The sequence below is a fragment of the Zingiber officinale genome, chromosome 1A, assembly GCF_018446385.1.
Source record: "Zingiber officinale cultivar Zhangliang chromosome 1A, Zo_v1.1, whole genome shotgun sequence".
NCBI lineage: Eukaryota > Viridiplantae > Streptophyta > Magnoliopsida > Zingiberales > Zingiberaceae > Zingiber > Zingiber officinale.
Window position 1 is genome coordinate 108377748 of NC_055987.1, and position 24684 is coordinate 108402431.

At 36.4% G+C, this 24684-nt stretch overlaps 1 protein-coding gene across 1 annotated transcript in view; it reads left to right on the forward strand.

Moving 5' to 3' along the window:
- Positions 1-1616: 1616 nt before the first annotated feature.
- The window catches only part of LOC122028215 (helicase-like transcription factor CHR28), a 28331-nt gene continuing 5263 nt past the window's right edge, over positions 1617-24684 (forward strand). Inside the window, exons 1-4 of the mRNA XM_042587250.1 lie at positions 1617-1682; positions 22774-22845; positions 22919-22993; positions 23102-23885. Of these exons, the coding sequence (XP_042443184.1) occupies positions 1626-1682; positions 22774-22845; positions 22919-22993; positions 23102-23885 (988 nt within the window). The 5' untranslated portion in view covers positions 1617-1625. The remainder of the gene's footprint in view (positions 1683-22773; positions 22846-22918; positions 22994-23101; positions 23886-24684) is intronic.

Here is a 24684-nt window from a genome sequence, read left to right on the forward strand (position 1 = left end):
AATAAAAGTTTTCAAAAATAAGTCTGAAAATTATTTTTAATTTTAAAAATATAATTTTTGTTAAAAAATTCATAAAACATAATTTAACTGTCAAAAAATTTTAAATTTTTTTATATTTGTAGATAATATTTCCATTTTGCACATATAAAAGTTTGAGTAGAAAATATGATCAGAAAGTTGACAAAAGAATTGATTTTACCAAAAATGGTGTATTAAAAAGGAGGAATCGCATTTTGTTAGGCATGGTACGATCAATGATTAGTCATGCAAATTATTCTTCATTGTGGGGACATGCTCCAAAGACTATTGCTTTTATTATTAATTGTGTTCCATCTAAAGCAATTACAAAGACATCATATGAGATATAGACGACGAAGAATTCTAAAATTTCTTTTATGAAGATTTGAGATTGTGATGCTTATGTTAGACATCAAGTCGCGGAGAAACTAGGACCAAAATTAGATAAGTGCTATTTTGTAGGATATCTCAAGCAAACAAAAAGATATTACTTTTACAATTCTTCACAAGTAAAAGTGTTTGTTGCTAGAAATAACATTTTTTTAGAAAGAGAATTTATTTATAGAGGAACTAGTGGGAGAAAATAAATCTTGAAGAAATTTGAGATACACAAATTAACACAGATTTTGATGGAACCTGAACAGGCACCACAAGATATTGTGGATCATGACTTTGTTGCACCGTAAGAATATGTTCAAGTAGACCAAGTTCTACGTAGATATGATAGGATACATCGTCAACATAAGAAATATTCTCTTCTTTTGTTTAACCACGGTGATGTAATGCTTGTTGATTTAAACGAATCTACATCCTATCAAGAAGCTATAAAGAGTTCAGATTTTGAGATTTTGAGAAATGGCTAGAATTAAAATTCGTCTTGATTCTATTGTCTAACTATTGCTCAGAACCCAACACTAATTTACCTTGTTTGGGCTTGAGACTGTACAGTGCCCTCGTTTTATCATTTGTGGAGTGAGTGAAACTTCCATATCATGGTTAATAACCAGAATGAAATGTTGGTGAAACCTAGCTTAGGAAATTATAAACGACCTGTTGTTGACCCTATGCGGAAGGGATTCAGAAAAAGTGGGGGCTCTAAATTGATAGCAAATGTTAAAGATGTACCAAAAGGTTCTAATAATAAGGCAGGAAGTCGGATCAGTGAAAAAGGAAAAATACATTTTTCTATGCGACCTGATTTTGATTGCATGGTTAAGATGAAATGTGAGACGGACACAAGTAAAAAAAGGTTGAAGGGTTCTACGTTCCATCTTTCGTTAGAGGAAACTCAATTGATACTTCAACAATGTTTCAGCCACCAGCATTTGTAGAAGTAAAATCCCATACCAAGATGAAACCTTCTTTAGAGAGTGTAGGTAATTTCTACTTGCTAATGCACAATTTTTGTCTTCATTGGATTGGGTCTACAAATCACAGTATAACCTGATGCCTTAATGTCTTAATAACTTGCTACTCTTTAATGGACAGAAAACAAGCATTTCCTTGGAAGCGGCATTTCATATCGGCTGCCGCCTTCTTCATTCCATGGAAGATCAGCCAACATTATGCAGCAACCAAGAACAAGAAATGGACAAAAGCACTTGGGAATGGGAGATGATAGGCACATTCGTGATGAGAGGCATATATATCATGAGGCATTGCAGGTATTTCTTTTCATCTAGTATGCCCCTCATGTGCATGTGTGTTATCATGAACAAATGCAATTCTGTTTAGTTCAATATTTGGAAATATGTTGACCAAGTATTTGTAGGCAATTTGCTTAGGTTTCTCCATCAATCACATATTGGGGCTACATTTGGATGAAAAGATTTGTAGGATCGAACTCGACACTAGTGGGGGGAGGGGTGAATAGCATTACGAATTTAAAAAATGAGCAGATAGTAATTAAAGTAGTTTTATCAATTAGAGTAAATATAGCGGAAATAAATTAAACTTAGACTTATTCAATCAAGTAAAATAAAGACAATAAAAACATGCAATAGATTTAGTTAACAGTTTTAGCATGCAAGTTGATCAATCAAACTAGAAGTATAGACACGCAGCAGTTATAAAATGTGATTCTTATTTCTAATTTCTTCTAGGTGGAGAAACCTTACAGAAAAAAAAAATCTAAAAAGTTTAAGTGCAATAAAATAAATAAGGCAATACTAAAACAAATAAAAATGTTACTCTAGGTGATGTCGATTAAAAATGAAGTGCGTGTCATAGCACAAAAGACGAAGGAGCACTTAGAGCATGAGAACAAGAATGAATTTTGTGTGAATGAGTGATTTTCAAGCTTCGCCTCGAAACTCCTTATATAGTACTCCGGTCGCCTGCAGAGCCTTCCCGATCGCCTGCACAGGTGCTGATGTGACTACAACTTCTATCCATAAGATAATGTTAACGAAGTTTTCTGGTCGCTTGTATACCCTTTGGTCACGACTCACTTGGGCAGGGATCAAACTTCAGCTTGCCCGCTTTACTCGGATTGCTGATAACGCAATCTTTCGGTAGAAGTTGCTCTGGTCGCCCATATTCCCGGTAGCCTAGAAGCTACTTTAGTCGCCCGGACCCTATACGGTCACTTGGATCCTCCGAAATTCCTTCGTCGAGAGTTATCACTAGCCACTCGCCCTTGGACTCTATCTGATTGCCTGGAACCATCGAACATGCTTCCCTACAGTTGTTACATGTAATTAGTAGGATATAAAATGTAAAGTTATTCGCACTTATGTTGGGTCTAGTTGACTCATGTAGACTGAGGTGCCAAGTCGCAACTCCCAATTGCTTTAACTTGGACTTATTTGCCAAGACTTCAACTCCCATTTGAATCCACCTAGACTTAATCATTTCCTCCAGCTAGGAATTTGTTGTTTAGTCTCCAACCAAGACTTAGCTAATGCTTGATTCCCAATCAAAACTTTAGATGCCTAGATCCACTAAGACTTAGTTACTGCTTAGTCCATAATTAGGACTTTAACACCTGTCAAGTATCATGCACCTACAAACTTAACACAACTGGTTAGATTACAACTAATCTAATTTTAATCTTAGTCATATATCAAAACTCTGGGTTAAATGTTGTGCATCGACCACCAACAATCTCCCTCCTTTTAATAACATGAAAATTAAGTTAAAGTTAGAAATCAATAATCAAAAAATAAGTTGGATTTTGAATTTATCTTCAATATATGAAAGAAGATAGAATTAGTGTAGTCAATAATGAATATAATAAATGAAATACAACTCCCCCTTAATAAAAGAGATTAAATTGGAAGTTAATAAGCACCTGACTTTTATCTTTTCTTTTATCTCTTTCCTCCTTTTTTTTATATATAAAAAATGAGTTAAAATGCTTGACATATAGTTAAGTGTAGTATTGCATGAATTAACAAAGATAATTTAATTGTGGATGGATTCAAGTTAGATCAAAGTCAAAGAAATAAGTTAACTATTTGATATTTAAGTTAAATAAGATTAAATCAAGTCTAACTTGATTTAATCTATTAGGCACAAACCAAGTCTTCTTCTAAGTGTATTGAATTTGACTTTAACTAATAGTTTTGTAAAGATATCTACTATGTTAGACTTGGATTCAATATATTTGAGTGCAATGCCACTATTTGATCTGTATTCTCTAATAAAATGATGTTTGACTTCTATGCGTTTGGTTCTAGAATGATGCATGGTTTAAAATACTGAGTTGTTTCGTCTAAAACTCATGGTTTTTACCCTTTTGACTAGGGACCGGCATTGGCACATGACCGACATAGCATGCGTGCGTGAAGTTCGGATCTTCATCTTGTGTGTCTTCGCGTGCGTCCAGTTGTGACACAGTGCGTGACAGAAGGAATCGACTCGATTCCTTCTATCGATCACGAGAACACTTTAATCAAGGGAAAAACCCTATATAAATGATGAAGACTTACCTGGAAGCATCATCGAGGGAGATTAGATCAGTGTCGACGAGGGAAACTTGCTAAGTAGTGGAGGTGAGGCAGCGAGGCGCAGATCACATTTCTTCGACAGGTATCATAGTAAATTTTCAATTTAAGTAGAGAAGATGTTGCGGTTTGGATCTCGTGAGCATAGGAGGGGGATGGCGGAATCAGCGAAAATCATGATTCACGAGAGAAATGAATAGGATTTTATTAAAAACTACAATATAATGGTTTAATTAAAACCTTTATTTACATGATATAACTTAAAACAGTTATAACAATGTTATATTAAATTTCTTTATATATATATAATTATCGTTTATATAATAATTAATTATTATATAAACAATAATTATATATATATATATATAATTAATATTAATTAAATGAATTGTTAAATAACTAATATAATTATAATATATAAATTTATTTTTATTAATAATAAAAGTATTTAAATTTTAAATTCATATTTGTAATTTATTAAAAATCATATTAAAACTATATACATAAATATGTAATATATTATTTAAAATATATATAATTTCTAATTAATTATTATACAAATTATAATTACCTAATATAATTATGACATATAAATTCATATTATTATTATTTATTATTAAACATAGAAAAATAAAAATATTTTAATTAAAAACTTTAAATTTGTAATTTATTCAAAATTAAATCTTAAATTAATTTTATAATTAAAAATAGTTTAAAATTTTAAAATAATTTAAAAATTTATAAATAATTTAAAAATTTTATAAATGATTAAAAAATTAAAATAAATTTGAATATTTTAAATAAGTTTAATTTTTCCATGTAATATAAATTATAGTATTTATATAAAAATTATATAGAATATTTATAAATAGAATTACATAAAGTATATTATACTATAAATAAATGTCCAATTTCCTATATGAGTTGGAGTTTTACTAAATTAACTTAATTTTGGCTATTTTTGATGCATGAAGTTTACATCCCTTTATCAATCTTTAATTTTCTAATTAATTCCTTCTCTTAAGTAAATTAACTTAAATTAGTCAAATATTAGCAATTTGATCATTTATGACCAAAAATTTATTTACGCATGTTATAGCTCACTTGCATTTTATTTTTGCTTAATTTTAGTCAATTTTTAGTGTTTCTTCACATTTTATGATTAAATTGTAATGCATTTTTCTTAAACGAATCATCATGGATTAGTATATTTTTATAAATAATTAATTAATTAAGTGAACTAATAATTAATTTATATAATTATTCTATATAAATTATTATTTTAAAATTATTTTTATATTAAATATAAATAAAACAAAATGAAAATATGAAAAAAATTTATGGAATTATTATGAAATTATCATAGGAATCTAGTAAAATTTATCTATTAATTATTCTCTATATAAATAAATATTTTATTACATGTATACTTAAATAATTTAATTAGTGATATCTTAGAAAAATTTTACGAGGAGAATTGTTAAATTGATTATGAATTGAATAAATAATTTAAAATTTTTATTTATTAACTAATTTATAGTAAATTTGATCTAATTAATTATTCTCTATATATATATATCTAAATTAATTATTTCTCGTTTACTCAAAAAATTTAATTTGTGATATATTAGAAAATTTTATAAGAAAAATTGTTAAATCATTTATGAATTGAATAAATAATTTAAATTATTTATTTATTAACTATTTTTAAAAACATATAATTTTAGATGTTTTGAATAAATTTAGTTTTAAAATTATATATAAATATATAAATAGTAATTTTTATTATATATTATACAAAATATATAAACACTAACTAGATATATATTATATAAATAATAGATATTTAATTAAATTGATAATTAATAATATAATTATCATATTTATTAATTAAAATTTTAATTTTATTAATTTCTATAGTTATGAATATATACATTTTTATAACGGATAGGTAATGCCACCAAAACAACAATCTTATGATCTAGCTTGGAGACATACATGTCGATTAGAAAATCGATTTTATTGACAATGTTTGCATTGTGATATGATTGGACGTAGCGGTGGAATCACACCTAAAACAATATCTTACTGGTGGATATCCGAATGTCTCTAAAACCCCAAAGTTTCTCAATAAATTTGTCGTGCAATAAAAGATGATCTTGATGGCAAAAAAGAATTAAAGTATAAACAACAACAACGTGAAATGCTTGATAAGCGGAGCTCTAAAGAACCAGTCTTTGATAAATTTAAAGGTTGTGAAAATCCAAATGATGAAGAATATTTAGCAGCTCTTGATGTCTCTCGAACTCAATATGAATATGAGTGGTATATGCAACATAGTGGTGCTATAATTTGTCTAGTGGAAGTGGCTTAGCTACTGCGACAACATTGGGGAGGAGTGAAAATGTTTGTGTTACTTCAACACAAGATAGTATTAGTTGTTTCTTTCCTTTTATGGGACGAAGACATGCAGTTGATATTGCTGATATTGATCCACTAGCATTCCCAGACCAAGCTAGCAAACAGATTAAGATTGATGATGCTTATACAAGGGAGGAGAAGAAATCAATAGGTCAAAGTATTGCTATTTTTTTTTCATTTCAATCGAATTCCTCCCAATGCAGCAAATAACCATACTACCGCAGCATGGTGTCCAACATTCAAAAATCTGGACTGGTATTCAATTTCTGACTGCATATGAAATTGCTAGTCCGTATTTAGATGAACAAGTGGAGGAAATCAAAACTTGGATCCTATAATGCAAGAAGCTTAGATGGGATTACATTAATGTGTGATGGTTGGACAAGACTTACACGGATGAGCATTATTAATTTCTTACTATACTGCATTAGAAAGGTGATTTTTTCATAAATCTGCTGACGCAACTGCATATTATCATGATGCATCTTATATATATCATTTGATGGATATCGTAGTTCAAGAGATAGGTACAGAACATATAGTGCAGGTAATTACAGACAATGATGCCAACTTCAATAGGGTTGGAGAGTTATTGGAGCAAAAATATCAAACATTATTAGGGGCACCTTGCACAACACACTGTATTGATTTGATGATGACAGATATTTGGTAAACTCGATATAGTAAAGAAGGTAGTGAAAAACCTATATAATCATCATTGGGTTCACAGATTAATGAGAAAATTTATTAATGGGAAGATTCTACGACTAGGAGCAACTAGGTTTTACAACTCATTTTCTCCTATTAAAATCATTGTTTTAGAAAAAAGTCAAATTGAAGGCCATGCTCACTTCTAAAGATTGGGAAACCTCTCGATACTCTAGTTCTACTTAAGGAAGGGAGGTACAAAAAAAATTATATCTGCTAGATTTTGGGACAATATTTCAGATATTCCTATAGCAAAACCCTTATACATCGTTCTACGTAAAGTCAATATGGACAAGAAGCCACAAATGGGCAACGCCTACCATCTAATTCATGACGCAAAAGAGGAACTACAAGATGGGACAACCAAATGAGAAAATATATTCATTTGGCAAGTGCTTATTTTTTATGATAAAGAATTTTTAATATTGTTATTAATAATTATATATGCCTAATTATTTTAGGTTATTATCTCAATCCGATATATCAATACCGTTATAATCTTACCACAAATGAAGATCTATTAGTAGCCCTCAGAAATGTAATATCAAGACTCTAAAAACATAGAGAATTTGCTCCTGAGGCTATTACTGAAAGTCGATTATTTCGAGAGGCATATGGTTCATTTAGCGATTTTGTTGTGGTGTCATGTAGGTATAAAATGGATGCAGGTAAATATAGAAAAAATTATAACTAATTATTGCCAACAAATATAAATATTATTTTAATTTTATTCTTATTTATCTTATAGCTGAGTGGTGGTTACAATATGAAGGATCAACCCTAAATTTAAAAATGATTGTAGTACAAATTCTCTTAGTGTCTTCAACTGGTTGCGAAAGAAATTGGTCAATTTTCTTTCTCATTCATACAAAAGTATGCAATCATCTTTCTTATCATCTCTTGGAGAAGATGGTCTGCATTCATTATAATATGCGTCTTCTGTTGGTTGCTACTCGGAATACCGTCCTAGTCCCCTGTATAAAAATTTGTACAAGTATAGAACTATCCTAGCTACCCATGTGTTCTACTAAAGTTAAATTTGGATTGCTAACGATGCTTAACATTATTAATCCAAATTGTCCCTTTAGAAGTTAAACTTGAATTGGGAGCGAAACTTAACATTTTTACTTCAAGTTCAACCGATGTGATCTTCCTAAGTTAAACCATACTACAGAAGTTGATCAAATATTTATTTCAAGGATCGACTTCTAGGTTAAACGTGGTGAGGCACTAGGCCTTCTTGGTCATGGGATCATCCACCACTGCCTAGACAAAGCCTTTCAAAGAAATCGGATATTTAAACTTCTCACAGTAAACTGGGTTTAACAATAGAGACCTCAATAGAAACACATTATCGAAACATGCAATCGAAACAAATATCGAAAACAAAGATGATAATTAAAATCGATAACCTCTTGTGTTTGGTTTTACAAGATCTATACAAAAGGATGCACTAGTTATGATACGGAAACTTATAACTAGTTATACCTCTTGTATCTTATAGACCTCTTGATCTTCTATTGTATTCCTCTTTTTATCTCAGACGTCGTGTGGGCGATGATCTACCAAGACGAGAATCCACCCAAGCCTTCTTCTTCCTTCCAGTTTCGGCCACCAACTTTCCCCAAGAGATGATGAAGTTCGGCCACCAACTTTCCTCCAAGGGATGCTAGACAAGAGAACCTCCTTCTCTTCTTCTTCTCCTTCAAGCAACCGGCCATCAATGGATCTCCACACCATTATGCCGCCGGCCACCAAGAGGGAAAACAAAGAAGAAGAGGGAAAGAGTAAGGGTCGGCCACCACCAAGGAAGAGAGGAGAGGAATAGAAGATGTATATATAGGTGAGGCACCCCCTCCTCTTTTATATTCCTTGGTCTTGGCAAAAAAAGAAAGTTTTGTAACAAAAAATAAAACTTCCTTTCTTATCTATGACATGGCCGGCCACATGCTTATTCTCCAAAAAAGGACAGATTTTAAACAAAATTAAAATCTTTCTTTTAAAATCCCTTTTGTGGATAGTTGTAAAAGGAATGTTTTATAAATTAAAATCTCTCTCTTTTAAATCATTTTATGGATATCTATAAAAGATAAGATTTAAAATAAAAACATGGTTTCATAAAGGAAAGTTTTATAACAAAAATTAAAATCTTTCTTTCACATTATAGATAACTATAAATAAGGAAAGATTTCAAATATCTCTTTTATTCCTTTGTAGAAATTTATAAAAGGAAAGATTTTAAAATTTAAAACTCTCTTTTAAAATCAACATAAAAGGAAAGTTTTTAACAAAATAAAAACTCCCTTTTATTTCCTTTTATGATCGATCTAAATAAGGAAAGTTTTATATTAAAATCATCCCTTTAAATCCTTTTTATGGATCTCTATAAAAGGAAAGATTTTACAAAAAATAAAACTTCCTTCTTAATCATGGTGTGGTCGGCCCCTTGCTTGGGCACCAAGCAAGGCTTGGCCGGCCCTAGCTTGGGCTCCAAGCTTAGCTTGGCTGACCCCTTGCTTGGGCACCAAGCAAGGCTTGGCCGGCCCTAGCTTGGGCTCCAACCTTAGCTTGGCTGACCCCTTGCTTGGTCACCAAGCAAGGCTAGGCTGACCCTAGCTTGGGCCTTAAGAAGCTAGGCTTTGGGTGAATATAAGGCTTTATATAAGAGGCTACAATAGGGACCGAGAGGAGGAATTGGTTTCAGTCTCCCGATGAGCTTGAGCTTCCCGTGTTCGTCCCGAACACTCAACTCAAGTTCATCAATAATAACTCATACCACTAAAGAGTTATTATTGCCCTACCGCACCAATCCCATATTACTATATGGGCTCTTTCTTATCATGAGTGCATTAATCTCCCTGTGTTTAAGATATAGAATGTCCACTAATTAAATGAGTTACTGACAATTCACTTAATAAATATCTAGCTCCAAGAGTAGTACCACTCAATTTCATTGTCATGCCAGACTAGGTCCACCTGTAGGGTTTACATTACAATCCTTATGAGCTCCTCAAGGGGACATCATCAACCTAGATTACTAGGACATAGTTTCATTCTATAATCAACAACACACCATATAAATAATATCATTTCCCAACTTATCGGGCCTATTGATTTAACGAGCTAAATCGCACCCTTTGATAAATCAAAGAAATAAATATTAAATATACGTGCTTGTTATTATATCATGAGAGCATGAACTTCCATAATAACAGAGGTATTGTTCTTTTATATAGTCAGTATAAAAAGAAACTACCTCAAATGGTCCTACTTAATACACTCATAGTGTACTAGTGTAATTTATTAGTCAAGATAAACTAATACCTAATTACACTACAACCATTCCAATGGTTTGCCCCATTCCATCTTGGTTGTGAGAAACTGTTTATAATTTATAAGGATCTGATAACATGATCTTCTGTGTGTCACCTCACACCATGTTATTTACAATATAAATTAAATGGACAACTACACTTAGCATAAATGTAGGCATTTAACCAATGTGATTCTTATATGTTTATACAAAAAGCTAGACTTTTAGTATACACTTTAACATCTTCAACTAAGAGCGATAGCAGAAAAACAAGAACATGAAAAACAAGAGTCCAGTGATGTAGACCGATTTGATATTAGATTTGTCCAAACTGAGGATGATCCAATGATGGATTAGTGGAGTGTCGTTGAGGCTGAGAATCCCTTGATGAAATTGGAGATCCACGGTGACCATCTCAATTTCTTACTCACGAGATTGAAAAAGTACAAGCTAGAGGAGATGTCAGTGAAGAATATAATGATGAGGATTTTGACCAAGAATTTCGATTTTCCAAATCACGACCGAGACGTTCTCAAACATGTCAACCTCAAAATCAACCAAAGTTCGTAGATAAAGACAAAGGTAAAACTCTTGCAATTTTTACTAAAGAGAAAAAAAAGTCAAAACTCCTTTTAAAGAAAGGGGTCAATTATGAATTAGTGAAAGTCCGCTCAATGCAATTGATGAGCAAGAGCATGATGATAGTGATGAACATCATCACCTTCTGACACTATAGTTCGACGAGAAGTTCGAAATGATGATAGAAATGTCAATAACAGTGCAAGTACTAATGGAAGTGATGGCAGTAGTGATGCATCGAGTGGTTGTAGCACTTATGTTCCCCCTACTCCGACACCGAAGACTTGGACATGTGAAAAAGATTACACACATGCAACCCAAGATGATGATCATGGAGGTAGAATTATTAAAACTCAGTATCAACGTCGATCTAAGGGTGACAAACAAAAGAAAGCTCATAATTATTATGATATGTGGGAGAGTTTAGCTGAGATTGATTCTGATCAAAGTTCATCATACTCTTAGCCTTCTTATTATAGTTTTGATGTATCATATGATGATCCATCATATCAGAGCTCAGAGACGTATGCTTATCCTTATCCTATTCCTGTAGCAGTTCCAATTCCAATGATGCCAGTTCAAATTCAACTTTCAGTGGTCAATCGAGACATGCTGATGGACATGTGGAGATATCAATATCAATATTGCATATAATGAGATGATTATTTAATCTGGGTATTGGAAAACTATGGAGTTGATTTAACTAGAATGTTGCAAGAACCAATGCTTCCATTTGATTGACGTCACTCCTTTTGATATTAGTAAGGTAGTGTATTATGATATATCAATTTTAATTTGAGTTGTTCATATATCAATTTTCTTTAAAAAACATATATTTATTTGTTTTTGTCTAACATTTATATTTAAAATTAAAAACTATCGAAACCGGTACGATACTAAAATCATATCATTCCGGTTTAGGACCAAAACTCTAGTATGACTCGAAATTTTAAACCATGGAATGATGTATGAAACTTTTAGTCTAATTCATGCTAGAATTTAGAGGTTGTAATCCTGAGCATTTAACACCATTCTATGTTTCACAAACACAAGCAAGTTATCCTTAGTGTGTTTTGTGAGATGCAAGCTGCCTAGATCTATAGGTATGCTGTCTATGATACGGCCTAACTAAGTCCTTTTTGTAGTACAGGAAATAAAACAAGATTTTTATGAAAAATAAAATACTATAATTTTGAAATTATATTTTGAAAATAATAAATATGAGAACATGGTTTGAAATGATCCTAGTCTAACAATTCAAAAATTTAGCTCCCTTAAGTCGGAGCTTTAACAAATTTCAATTTTGCTATTGGGTTTGCATAGGAAATGTTAGCATTTATCACATAAATATGTTGTTTGGGTACTCAATAGTAGTTATTTTCTACTTGGTTAACAAAGCATGATTTTTGAACCCAAGCAATCTTATTTCTAGCATTTCTTTTGACTAATGTAATGTAAGACACATGATTTTGATCTGAGTTAAATTCAAGTCCAGTCTTATTGTATGCAGCTCGTCTGGTCCCAAACATCATATTCAAATATCTAGATCCAGGCGTGAACTTGTTTAATGTAGACTTTAACTCACTAATCTGTTTTTTCAAATTAAAATTCTCTTCCTCAAGTTTTGACACTTGAGTTGAGGTTCTAACTGTTGATTAAGTGTGAATGGAGAAGAGGAGGAAGAGAAGAAGCTTCATTGTGAATGAGGACTTTAGTCCCACACTGGAAGTTTCAAGTGGTTTTTGTTGGTTTATATTGATTCACATACTTTGAGGATGTAAACAAGTGCATGGGGAGAGGCTCTCTCTCACGCGTGGGTGCGCAGGGGAGGGTGCAAATCCAGGGCCTGGATTGCACTGAACCCAGTTGACTCGTGTGCGAGCGCGACCTGCACACACGAATGCCGGACCGGTCGGGGCAAAAATTTGCCTAAGCAGAACAACCAACATTTTGCCACGTTGAACTTTTTGTTGTTGTAAAACGGATACATTAATTCGAGATTAATGCAGAATAAAACCGGCCGAATAATAATGAGTGAAACGGTGGCCGTTTCGCTGCTCGGCTAATAATGACCATTAAGGTCATTAACACTGCCGTTGATCTGAGCTCCTATATAAGGAGGCTGTGATCACAGGCAGAAAAAAAAAGAGCAACAAAGCAAAGGTCCTCCTCCTCGTTCCCCTCTGTCGTGCAACTCCTGCTCGGCAGAGTGCCCGTGATAGTGATCGGGTGCCACTCAGTTCGCCGTGACCACCAGTGCTTGGTGGAGTCCACGGTCAGATCGTTGTATCCTGGAAACAGACCTCCCGAATAGGCCTCGAAACACAGCCGGAGGTGGGGGCGAATCTGTTTCAAGGAAACTGCGAACTCGCAGGCCTCGATCAATCCACCTGCCCCGCTGTTCGGCTGAGCTGCCGACCTGACCTGCTGTTCGCACTGAGCTGCCGACCTGACCTGCTGTTCGGCTGAGCTGCCGACCCGCCGAGCTGGTCTGCCGACCCGAGCTGCTGACCTGACTTGCTGCTCGGACGATTTGCTCAAAATCAGCCCCTGCTAGCAGCCTGAGATTATCAGCTCAGGTCATCTCAATTGTAAGTTGAATTTGAATTCGGTGTAATTTTAAATTCAGCTAAATACCCTTATATCTCCGACTACAGATTGTTTGGTGTCCAACAATCTTGAAACAGATTCGATTCTGTTGAGATGGCCACGGAACTAATTGTTGAGGTGCAACAGACTCAACACATTCAGGCCCCCTCCGCCCCGATTGGAACTGTGCCAATCAGTCATGGGGAAAGGCCAGAGAAGTTCAGTGGACTGAACTTCAAGAGGTGGCAGCAGAAGATGCTCTTCTACCTAACCACACTCAATCTGGCTCGGTTCCTGACCGAGGACCCTCCCAAGCGCACTGAGGATGCTGATGCGCAAACCATCAGTACAGTGGAGGCATGGACTCATTCCGAGTTCCTTTGCCGAAACTACATCCTCAACTGCCTTGCCGACTCGCTGTACGCTGTGTATAGCATGAAGAGTACGGCTAAGGAACTGTGGGAGTCCCTAGACAAGAAATACAAGACGGAGGACGCAGGGGCAAAGAAGTTCATCGTGGGCAGATTCCTGGACTACAAGATGGTTGACTCCAAGACGGTGATCAGTTAAGTCCAGGAGCTTCAGGTGATCTTGCATGAGATCCACTCAGAAGGGATGGTTCTGAGTGAAACCTTCCAAGTGGCTTCTATCATCGAGAAGCTGCCTCCCGACTGGAAGGACTTCAAGAACTACCTGAAGCACAAGCGGAAGGAGATGAATGTGGAAGAACTCATCATTCGACTTTGCATCGAAGAAGACAACAAGAGTTCAGAGAGAAAGTTGTTCTCTCCGGCTACTATCAAAGCTAACGTGGTCGAGCACGGACAAAGCTCGAAACGGAAGAACCCCAAGTCTTCCAAGATGGGACCCAAAGGAGCCATCAGCAAGAAGAAATTCTCTGGGAAGTGCTTCAACTGTGACAAAGTGGGTCACAAATCTTCGGAGTGCAGAAAGCCGAAGAAGAAGCAGGAGGCTAACCTGAACGAGGGATCAGAAATGGACGACCTCTGCGCTGTGGTCTCTGAGCTGAACCTGATCGGTTCAAACCCGCGGCAATGGTGGATCGATACTGGAGCCACTCGACATGTCTGCTGCAACAAGGAGCTGCTCCACAACTTCGAAGAAGTCACTGGAGACAAACTGTTCATGGGGAACTCAGCAACCTCGGACATCACGGGCCAAGGAAAGGTGGTGCTGAAGATGACCTCGGGCAAGGACCTCACTCTGAACAATGTGCTGTATGTTCCGGAGATTCGGAAGAATTTAGTGTCCGGATCACTTCTGAGCAAGCATGGCTTTCGCATTGTTTTTGAGTCGGACAGAGTTGTATTGTCCAAAAATGGGATGTTTGTAGGAAGAGGCTATGTATCTGATAGGCTGTTTAAGCTCAATGTAATGGCCATTAGGCCCAAGATAAATAAAACTGAAAGCTCTTCCACTTATATGCTTGAGTCTTCGTGTTTGTGGCATGGTAGACTAGGACATGTTAACTACGATGTATTGCGTAGATTAATAAACATGCAAAGCATACCTACATTCCACCTTGACCCAAAACACAAGTGTGAGATTTGTGTTGAAACGAAAATGACAAGGTCATTCTTTCAACATATTGAAAGAAGTAACGAACCACTTGACCTAATCCACACTGACGTGTGCGATCTAAAAGGTACGCCAACGCGTGGTGGAAATAAATACTTCATAACTTTTGTAGATGATAACACAAAATACTGTTATGTGTATCTTCTCAAAAGTAAGGATGAAGCTATAGAGAAATTTGCTCTCTATAAGAACGAGGTTGAAAACCAGCTTAATAGAAAGATTAAGGTGGTTCGAAGTGACCGAGGCGGTGAATATGTGTCACCGTTCGCTGAGTTGTGTGCTGAACATGGGATCAGACATGAAACAACAGCTCCTTATACTCCTCAGCAAAACGGGGTTGCTGAGTGAAAGAATCGAACTCTTAAGGAGATGATGAACGCTCTTCTATTAAGCTCTGGATTGCATGTGGGGGGAAGCTGTGTTAACAGCTAATTACCTTTTAAATAAGATGCCTCGGAAGAAAATAGATAAGAGCCCTTATGAGTTGTGGAATGGAAGACAAGCGTCCTACAAATATTTACGAATGTGGGGGTGTCTTGCCAAAGTGTTGGCGCCTGATCCAAAAAGAATTAAGATAGGACCAAAGGCTGTTGATTGCATATTTATTGGATATGCACATAACGGCAGTGCTTATCGATTTTGTGTGTATGAGTCACACATACCGGAGATACATAAGAACTCGATAATCGAATCGAGAAATGCCTCTTTCTTCGAGCATGTGTTTCCATATAAGACCCGTGAGGATGCTAGCTCCTCAAAACGGGCGAATGAAACACAAGGCGAAGAAGAAAATGATGACAATGAGGAACCAGTGGAGGTTGAGCCTAGACGGAGCAAAAGAGCTCAGGTAGAAAAATCCTATGGATCGGATTTTATCACTTTCATGTTGGAGAGTGAGCCTCGTAGTTACTCAGAAGCTGTAGGCTCTTCTGATGGACCTCACTGGAAAGAGGCAATTGCATCTGAGATAGAATCTATCTTGCAAAATCACACTTGGGAACTTGTGGATCTTCCTCCGGGAAGTAAACCACTAGGTTCCAAGTGGATTTTCAAGAAGAAAATGAAGTCAGATGGCACGATCGATAAATACAAGGCCAGATTGGTAATCAAAGGATACCGACAACGAGAAGGCCTTGATTACTTCGATACATACTCTCCGGTATCGAGAATAACTTCCATTAGAGTATTGTTGGCTATAGCCGCTCTATGGAATCTCAAAATACATCAAATGGATGTAAAGACAGCTTTTCTAAACGGGGATTTAGAAGAGGAAATCTACATGGACCAACCTGAGGGGTTTTCTATGCCAGGACAGAAAAACAAGGTATGTAGATTGGTGAAGTCATTATATGGCTTGAAACAAGCGCCAAAGCAGTGACATGAGAAATTCGATAATGCCATGAAGGAATGTGGATTCAAGATCAATGAATGTGATAAATGTGTCTACATGAGAGCCACAGAGAGTGACTATGTCATCTTGTGCCTCTATGTAGATGACATACTTATCATTGGGAGTAATTATAAGATAATCAAATCCACAAAAGATATATTGAACTCAAGATTTGATATGAAAGACATGGGCCTAGCTGATGTGATTCTGGGAATCAAAATTCTTAGAACGACAGAAGGACTTGTTCTAAGTCAGTTCCATTACGTGGACAAAATTCTTGGAAAATTCACCAAGGGTGATACTGCTTTGGCACGAACGCCGATAGATACGAGTCAACATCTATCGAAAAATCGAGGTGAAAGTATCTCGCAGATAGAGTACTCTCGAGTGATTGGAAGTCTGATGTACTTGATGAGTTGTACTCGACCAGACTTGGCCTACGCAGTAAGCAAACTGAGTAGATACACGAGTAATCCCGGTGTTGAGTACTGGAAAGGGATAACAAGAGTACTGAGGTACTTGAGGTATACTCGTGAATATGGACTGCACTATACGAGATATCCTGTTGTAATCGAAGGATACAGCGATGCAAGTTGGATATCCGATATAAAAGACTCTAAGTCTACGAGTGGGTATGTCTTCACTCTAGCAGGTGCAGCCATTTCCTGGAAATCTTCTAAGCAAACCGTAATAACCAGATCCACGATGGAATCTGAGTTTGTAGCTCTTGACAAGTGCGGTGAAGAGACTGAATGGCTACGGCAATTCATAGAAGATATTCCACGATGGGCGAAACCGGTGCCGGCGATTCGCATACATTGCGATAGTCAATCAGCAATCGTTCGGGCACAGAGCCATCTGTATAATGGTAAGTCTAGACATATACGTCGTAGACACAATACCATTAGACAACTACTCTCAACTGGAGTTATCACTGTTGACTATGTGAAGTCAAAGGATAACCTAGTGGATCCGCTAACCAAAGGGTTAAATCGAGAGTTAGTTGCAAGCTCATCACAGGGAATGGGCTTGATGCCGTTGTCAGCGATCAGTGCAGAGGACACCTAACCTATGCTGACTGGAGATCCCAAAAACTAGGTTCAAAGGGACAACTAATCTGCACTGACTAGACACACTGTGGGGGGTAGCCCATTGAAACAGTGACTAGAGCAGGATAAGCTAATGAGCTTTTAATGATCAAAAAGAGTAGATGGTAACTCTTGAGGGATCACCTATGTGAGAAAGAAGTGGGGCCGCTTCGAAGAGAATTGGAGGCACAATTCTTAAAGCTTCTCACAGAACCAGGCGTGTTCATGGCCAAGAACGAACACACTCATGAGAACTGAGTTGTATCAGGGAGAGTCTTGGGTGAGATTTGTCACTGCTTACACAGACGGCAGTATAGTTCAAGGACATCATGTCTACTATCAACCAGTAAGCAACCAAATCTTCACAAGGGAAGGTTCAAAGGGTAAAACCTACTTATCCTATACTTGACTCAACTGTTGAATGCTATCACATTCCCTATCTCCATTCATGTGGGGGATTGTTGATGTGTGAATGGAGAAGAGGAGGAAGAGAAGAAGCTTCATTGTGAATGAGGACTTTAGTCCCACATTGGAAGTTTCAAGTGGTTTTTGTTGGTTTATATTGATTCACATACTTTGAGGATGTAAACAAGTGCATGGGGAGAGGCTCTCTCTCACGCGTGGGTGCGCAGGGGGGGGGGGTGCAAATCCAGGGCCCGGATTGCACTGAACCCAGTTGACTCGTGTGCGAGCGCGACCTGCCCCAAGCAGAACAACCAACATTTTGCCACGTTGAACTTTTTGTTGCTGTAAAACGGATACATTAATTCGAGATTAATGCAGAATAAAATCGGCCGAATAATAATGAGTGAAACGGTGGCCGTTTCGCTGCTCGGCTAATAATGACCATTAAGGTCATTAACACTGCCGTTGATATGAGTTCCTATATAAGGAGGTTGTGATCACAAGCAGAATAAAAAAAAGAGCAACAAAGCAAAGGTCCTCCTCCTCGTTCCCCTCTGTCGTGCAACTCCTGCTCGGCAGAGCGCCCGTGATAATGATCGAGTGCCACTCAGTTCGCCGTGACCACCAGTGCTTGGTGGAGTCCACGGTCAGATCGTTGTATCCTGGGAAACAGACCTCCCGAATAGGCCTCGAATCACAGCCGGAGGTGGGGGCGAATCTGTTTCAAGGAAACTGCGAACTCGCAGGCCTCGATCAATCCACCTGCCCCGCTGTTCGGCTGAGCTGCCGACCTGACCTGCTGTTCGCACTGAGCTGCCGACCCGCTGAGCTGTTCTGCCGACCCGCCGAGCTGAGCTGCCGACCCGCCGAGCTGGTCTGCCGACCCGAGCTGCTGACCTGACTTGCTGCTCGGACGATTTGCTCAAAACCAGCCCCTGCTGGCAGCTTGAGATTATTAGCTCAGGTCATCTCAATTGTAAGTTGAATTTGAATTCGGTGTAATTTTAAATTCAGCTAAATACCCTATATATCTCCGGCAGATTGTTTGGTGTCCAACACTAACTTGACTAGCCTGAGTCAATGAGTCTAAGTTAGTCATTTCCTTAAGGTCTTTGACCTCCTTAAGCAGAGGCTTAATCTTAGACTTGTATTTAGCTAATGCCTTAGTTAAATAAGCAACAGTAGCATATAACTTTCAGTTTGTTACCTCGTCAGCCGACTCGTCTGAGTCACCGACTAACTTGAGTTTGATGCTGAGTTATATTCTGACTTGGACAACTTGAATCTTCTTGGATTGTCGTTAGTGCTAACAATTTAACATGGTCTGAGTCTGATTTAGATTCGGATGATGATTCATCCCAAGTTGCCTTTAGTGTCTTGTTTTTCTTCTTTTCAGGTTCATTCTTTTTCTCCTCTAATAAGGAGCAATAGATTTTAAAGTGTCCTTTCTTTTTGCATTCAAAGCATCAAACGTTCGCCATATCCTTGTTTGAGAACTTCTTTACAAATCTTCGAGTGAATTTCTTTTGTTGGATTATCCTTTTAACTAAGTGTGCAGCTTCTGAAGAGGGATCATCTTCGTCGGATTCCGATTTGGGCTCGGATTCTGATTCTTCTTTGGATTTGGATTTTATTTTGGATTTTTTTGTGATCAAAGTTGTACCTTTCTCTTTCTAATCAAGATTAGTCTGTTTATCAAGTTTAAAATCACAAAAGAATTCATCTAATTTAATAATAAACAAGTCCTTGGATACTTTGTACGCATCATCCATTGATGCCCACAAGGTGGTCCTTGGAAATTCCTTAAATGTATACGTGATCAAATTGCAGTTGTCTACCTATTCGCCGGTTGCATAGATGTCGTTTAGTATTTCTTTAAAGAAGCTATGGAGCTGATTTATCCTTTCACCTTCTTGTATTTGTATATTCTACAACTGATTTAGTAGTAGGTCCTTTTTGGCATCAGTCGTACTTTCATGTAGTTTAATTAGCTTATCCCAAAGTTATTTAGCGCTACTAAAGGGCCTTGCTTTATTGTTCTTGAGTTACCTCGCATTGCCATGTAGTTGTGGCTTTGGCATTAGCTTGAGCCTTTTTTTTTTATCGTCGCTTGACTAGCTTTAAAATTAGCTCGAGCCTTCATTTTATCGTCGTTTGACTAGTTTTTAAAAAGAACTGAGGTGTCATCTGGAGTTTTGGGCAGCTTAAAGACCATCTTAATGATAAAATAATTTTCTATATCATAGTATTCCAGTCTGTTTTTCCAATAGGCAAAATTGTGGCCATTGAAAAGCGACGAGCAGGTTGTGATGAATTCTTCCTGCAAAGATATATCTGAAAATAAGTATTTGTTCAAATTGTATTAAGTTCTAAGACAGAATATGAGTTTGGTCTTTTTGTTGATAGGGTTTGAATTTGGGTATAAGTTAGGCTCGGATTATTAATTGATTTGATTTGTTTATCTCTGATTTAGAGCACAAAGTTCGTTGTATGTTAGATTCAAATTTTGCTTTGGACGAATTTAGTAAAACTTTTCGAAATTGACTTCTAGGTCGTGGCGAGACATAAGGGTCTTCTTGAGTATCGGAACAACGACCATTTCCTTAGACAAAACCTTTTTAAGAAAGCTAAATCAACTTTAATGCAATGTCTTGGTCTAAATGGTTTAGAGTGAGATAAGTTAGCTTCTTCTAGTTCCACTTGATTAGACACACTAGGTAGGGTACTCCTTATCTAACCTAGACATGGACCTAACAAGGCTTTCCTAGCGTACTATCCACTTAACTGTCTCTGATACCAAATTGTAGGATCGAACTCGACGTTATGGGGGTGAATAATGTTATGAATTTAAAAATGAATAGACAGTAATTAAAGCAGTTGAGTTAATTAGAGTAAGTACTACGGAAATAAATTAAATTTAAACTGATTCAATCAAGTAAGACAAAAACAATAAAAACATGTAATAAATTTAGTTAACAATTTAAGTATGCAAGTTGATTAATCAAACTAGAAGTATTGACATGCGACAATTATAAAATGCTCCTAAGTGGATGGAGAAATCTTACATAAAAAAAATCTAAAAAGTTTAAATGCAGTAAAACAAATTAAGCAATACTAAAATAAATAAAAACATTACCCTAGGCGTTGTCTATCAGAAATAAAGCGTGCATCGCAGCATGTCACGACACAGAAGACGAAGGAGCACTTAGAGTACGAGAACCAAAATGAACAACTTTTATCTGTAAAATAACATTAACGAAGCTCTCCGGTTGCCTTGTAAGGGTCAAACTTCTTCTTGACTGCCCAGTTGCCTAAACTGTCAAACAAGCTTCCAGCTGTTTTCACTTGGACTTACGTTGAGTCTAGGCCTCTAGCTGACTCATCTAGACTGAGGTGCTAAGCTACAGCTCCCAGCTGCTTTCACTTGGACTTGTTTTCTAAGCCTTTGGTTCCTAGCTGACTCCACCTGGGCTTGATTCACCTAGCACCTATCTAAGAATTTATCAATCAAGTTTTAATCACTTGGACTTACATTGAGTCTGGGCCTCTAGCTGACTCATCTAGATTGAGGTACCAAGCTGCAGCTCCCAGCAGCCTTAAGTTCCTAGCTAACTCCACCTGGACTTACCTAGCACTCATCTAGGAATTTGTCAATCAAGTCTTAATTACTGGGACTTGATTTTCCTAACTTCCAGCTAGAAATTTATGAATTTGTCAATCAAGTCTTAATTACTGGGACTTGATTTTCCTAGGACTTGATTTTCCTAACTTCCAGCTAGGAATTTATTGCTCATGCCTGATTCCCAATCAGGACTTTAGATGCGTAGATCCACTAGGACTTATGTCACTGCGTGGTCTGTAACCAGGACTTTAACACCTGTTAAATATCATGCACCTATAAACTTGAGACAACTAGGTAGATCACAACTAATATAACTTTAACCTTAGCCATATATCAAAATTCTAGGTTAAATGTTGTGCACCCAATAGGCTTTAGTATAATTATCCTTGTTGTCTGTATCCTCATATAATTATATCAAGATTAATGTTTAAATGCAAGTCGACATAATTCTTGAATCCTTTTTCTTTCACAACTCAGTTTCTGTTAGCCGCCAAACAAACAATCATCATTATCATCATGCAGATGTGTGTCATCAAATGGACAAATATGCCACCGATTAGAGAAAATGGGGGCAACCACTTCTGCATGTCATCTTCTCACAGATATGGAAAACTGGTGCTTCTTCTTTTGAACGGCTTTATTCTGTGGCTCAATTGTTGACCTTCATGTTCTTATCTATTTATTGTGATCACTGCACATTAAGAAACACTTCTTTTTCATATATTCTTATACCTTTAATTCAAGGCCATAACTGGTATATCATATTCAAATCTAGATCATATTGATCATATACTCTGTTCTCAAGTTTTATCGACAAAATGTGGCCAAGAGGTTTTTCTTATTCTTTCTATTTAAGCTGACTTATGCATCTTACAATGGGTTCAAGAGTGTGAATGGGGAGAGGGGGTCGATAAAGTGCTCTATTGTGCAATATTTGAGTGAAATTTAGGTTCAGAGATCAAATTCGTTACCTATGTGGCTCATTTTACCTAAAGTCCAGTCTTTTCTTTGATATATGTTGTGTTATGTTCAGATCCAGGATAATTTAAATATCTCATACTCCTAAAACTATCTAGTTTCAGTTTATGTTGCAGAACCTTGATCAACCACAGATTGAAGACGACCTACCTGACACTCTGTTGGCTGTTCCTCTCCTAAAGCACCAGGTAGTTCTTCTTAATCATGTGGAAAGTTTTTCCTCAATTATAATCTTTGATTTCTCACCATCACGTGCAATAGAAAATAGCCTTGGCTTGGATGGTTCAAAAGGAGAATAGTGTATATTGTGCAGGCGGAATACTTGCTGATGATCAGGTCATTCTCGAGGGAATCAACTTCTTATGTTTCAACTAGTATAGGTGATTATTACTTTGTTTACCAATGTAGAAATACATGAAAGATTGTTTGCCGTTGTTGTAACAGGGCCTTGGTAAGACGGTATCGATGATTGCTTTAATACAAAAGCAAATGTCGGAACAGTTGAAATTCACATCTGCCAATTCTAGTTGTATTATGCCAGAAACATTAAATCTAGATGAGGATCGGGTTAGCGAGTTGGCTAAGTCAAAACAGCAAACTGAGAGAATGACCAATTCACGTCTACACTCATCATCCCAAAACTCGAAACCGGCTGCTGGTACTCTTGTTGTATGCCCTGCTAGTGTTCTTCGACAATGGGCTCAAGAGCTAGATGAGAAAGTTCCTGAAAGTGCAAAGTTGTCTGTTCTAATATACCATGGAGGTGCAAGGACAAAAGATCCTATGGAGTTAACAAAGTATCATGTTGTTGTAGCCCCCTATTCAATTGTTACTCATGAAGTACCAACTCATTTATTGGATGCTGATGATGAAAAGGATCAGCTCACATTCAATAAAAAAAGGAAGGCAGTTCCCAGTGGTCCCCTTGCAAGAGTTCGGTGGTTCAGGATTATACTAGATGAGGTTCAAATAATTAAAAATCACAGAACACAGGTGTCTAGATCTTGTTCTGGTCTTTGTGCTGAAAGAAGATGGTGCTTATCAGGAACACCGATACAGAATTCAATCAACGATCTCTACAGCTACTTCCGCTTCTTGAAGTATTATCCCTATGATGACTATAGTTCCTTCTGCGACTTTATAAAAAATCCAATTTCTACAAATCCAAGCAGTGGATATAAGAAGCTTCAGACTATCTTTAAAGCCATACTGCTTCGTCGTACCAAAGGTATTAGTGGCATTTAAATTTAATTTTAGATTATACATTAGATTCAATATCTAATGGGATGATTGTTAAGATATTTAACAATATATAATGATTGGAAAAGTTAAATTAACTGGCATGCTCTAAAGCATACTGCCATTGGAATAAAGTAAAAACAGAATAAAGGCCAACAACTATGAACGTGATATCAAGGAAAATACAACATGGTATAGGAAAAATTACATATTAGAAAGATTTGGTAGGAAGTGATAGGGAGTAGCTCATTCTTGTCATGTAAATTATATGAATAGCATGAGGTTATAATTTATACGATCTAGATTGCAAATTCAGCAAACAATCAAGAATCATTATATATATTATGATCTCCGAGGTAGGTTTAATCATGCACAAGACAGTTAGGGGAAACAAGCAAGAAAAACTCTACCTAAATCGAAGAATCTTCGTTGTTGAGCATCGACTGCACGATAACAACGACACTAACAACATCGGAGAGTAGCGGTGATGGTGGCATCAGCAACAACCATGGTGGTGATGACGACGGTGGTGTGCGACGGCAACAGCAACAAGGGTGATGACGAAAATATTTGAGGGTGCGTAGATATGAGTTAAGGAAGATTAGAGTTTGGGAGGTTTTAAAAGGAAAAAAAGGAGAAGAAGTCACGAGAGAAAAGTTTGGCTATTACCTTTTTAATTACAATTTTTGCATAAAAGTCCAATACATTTTAAAATTTATAACTAGATCCTTTTACATAAATTAATTCATTTATTTTTTCGATGATATATAGGGGCGGACATGGACAGG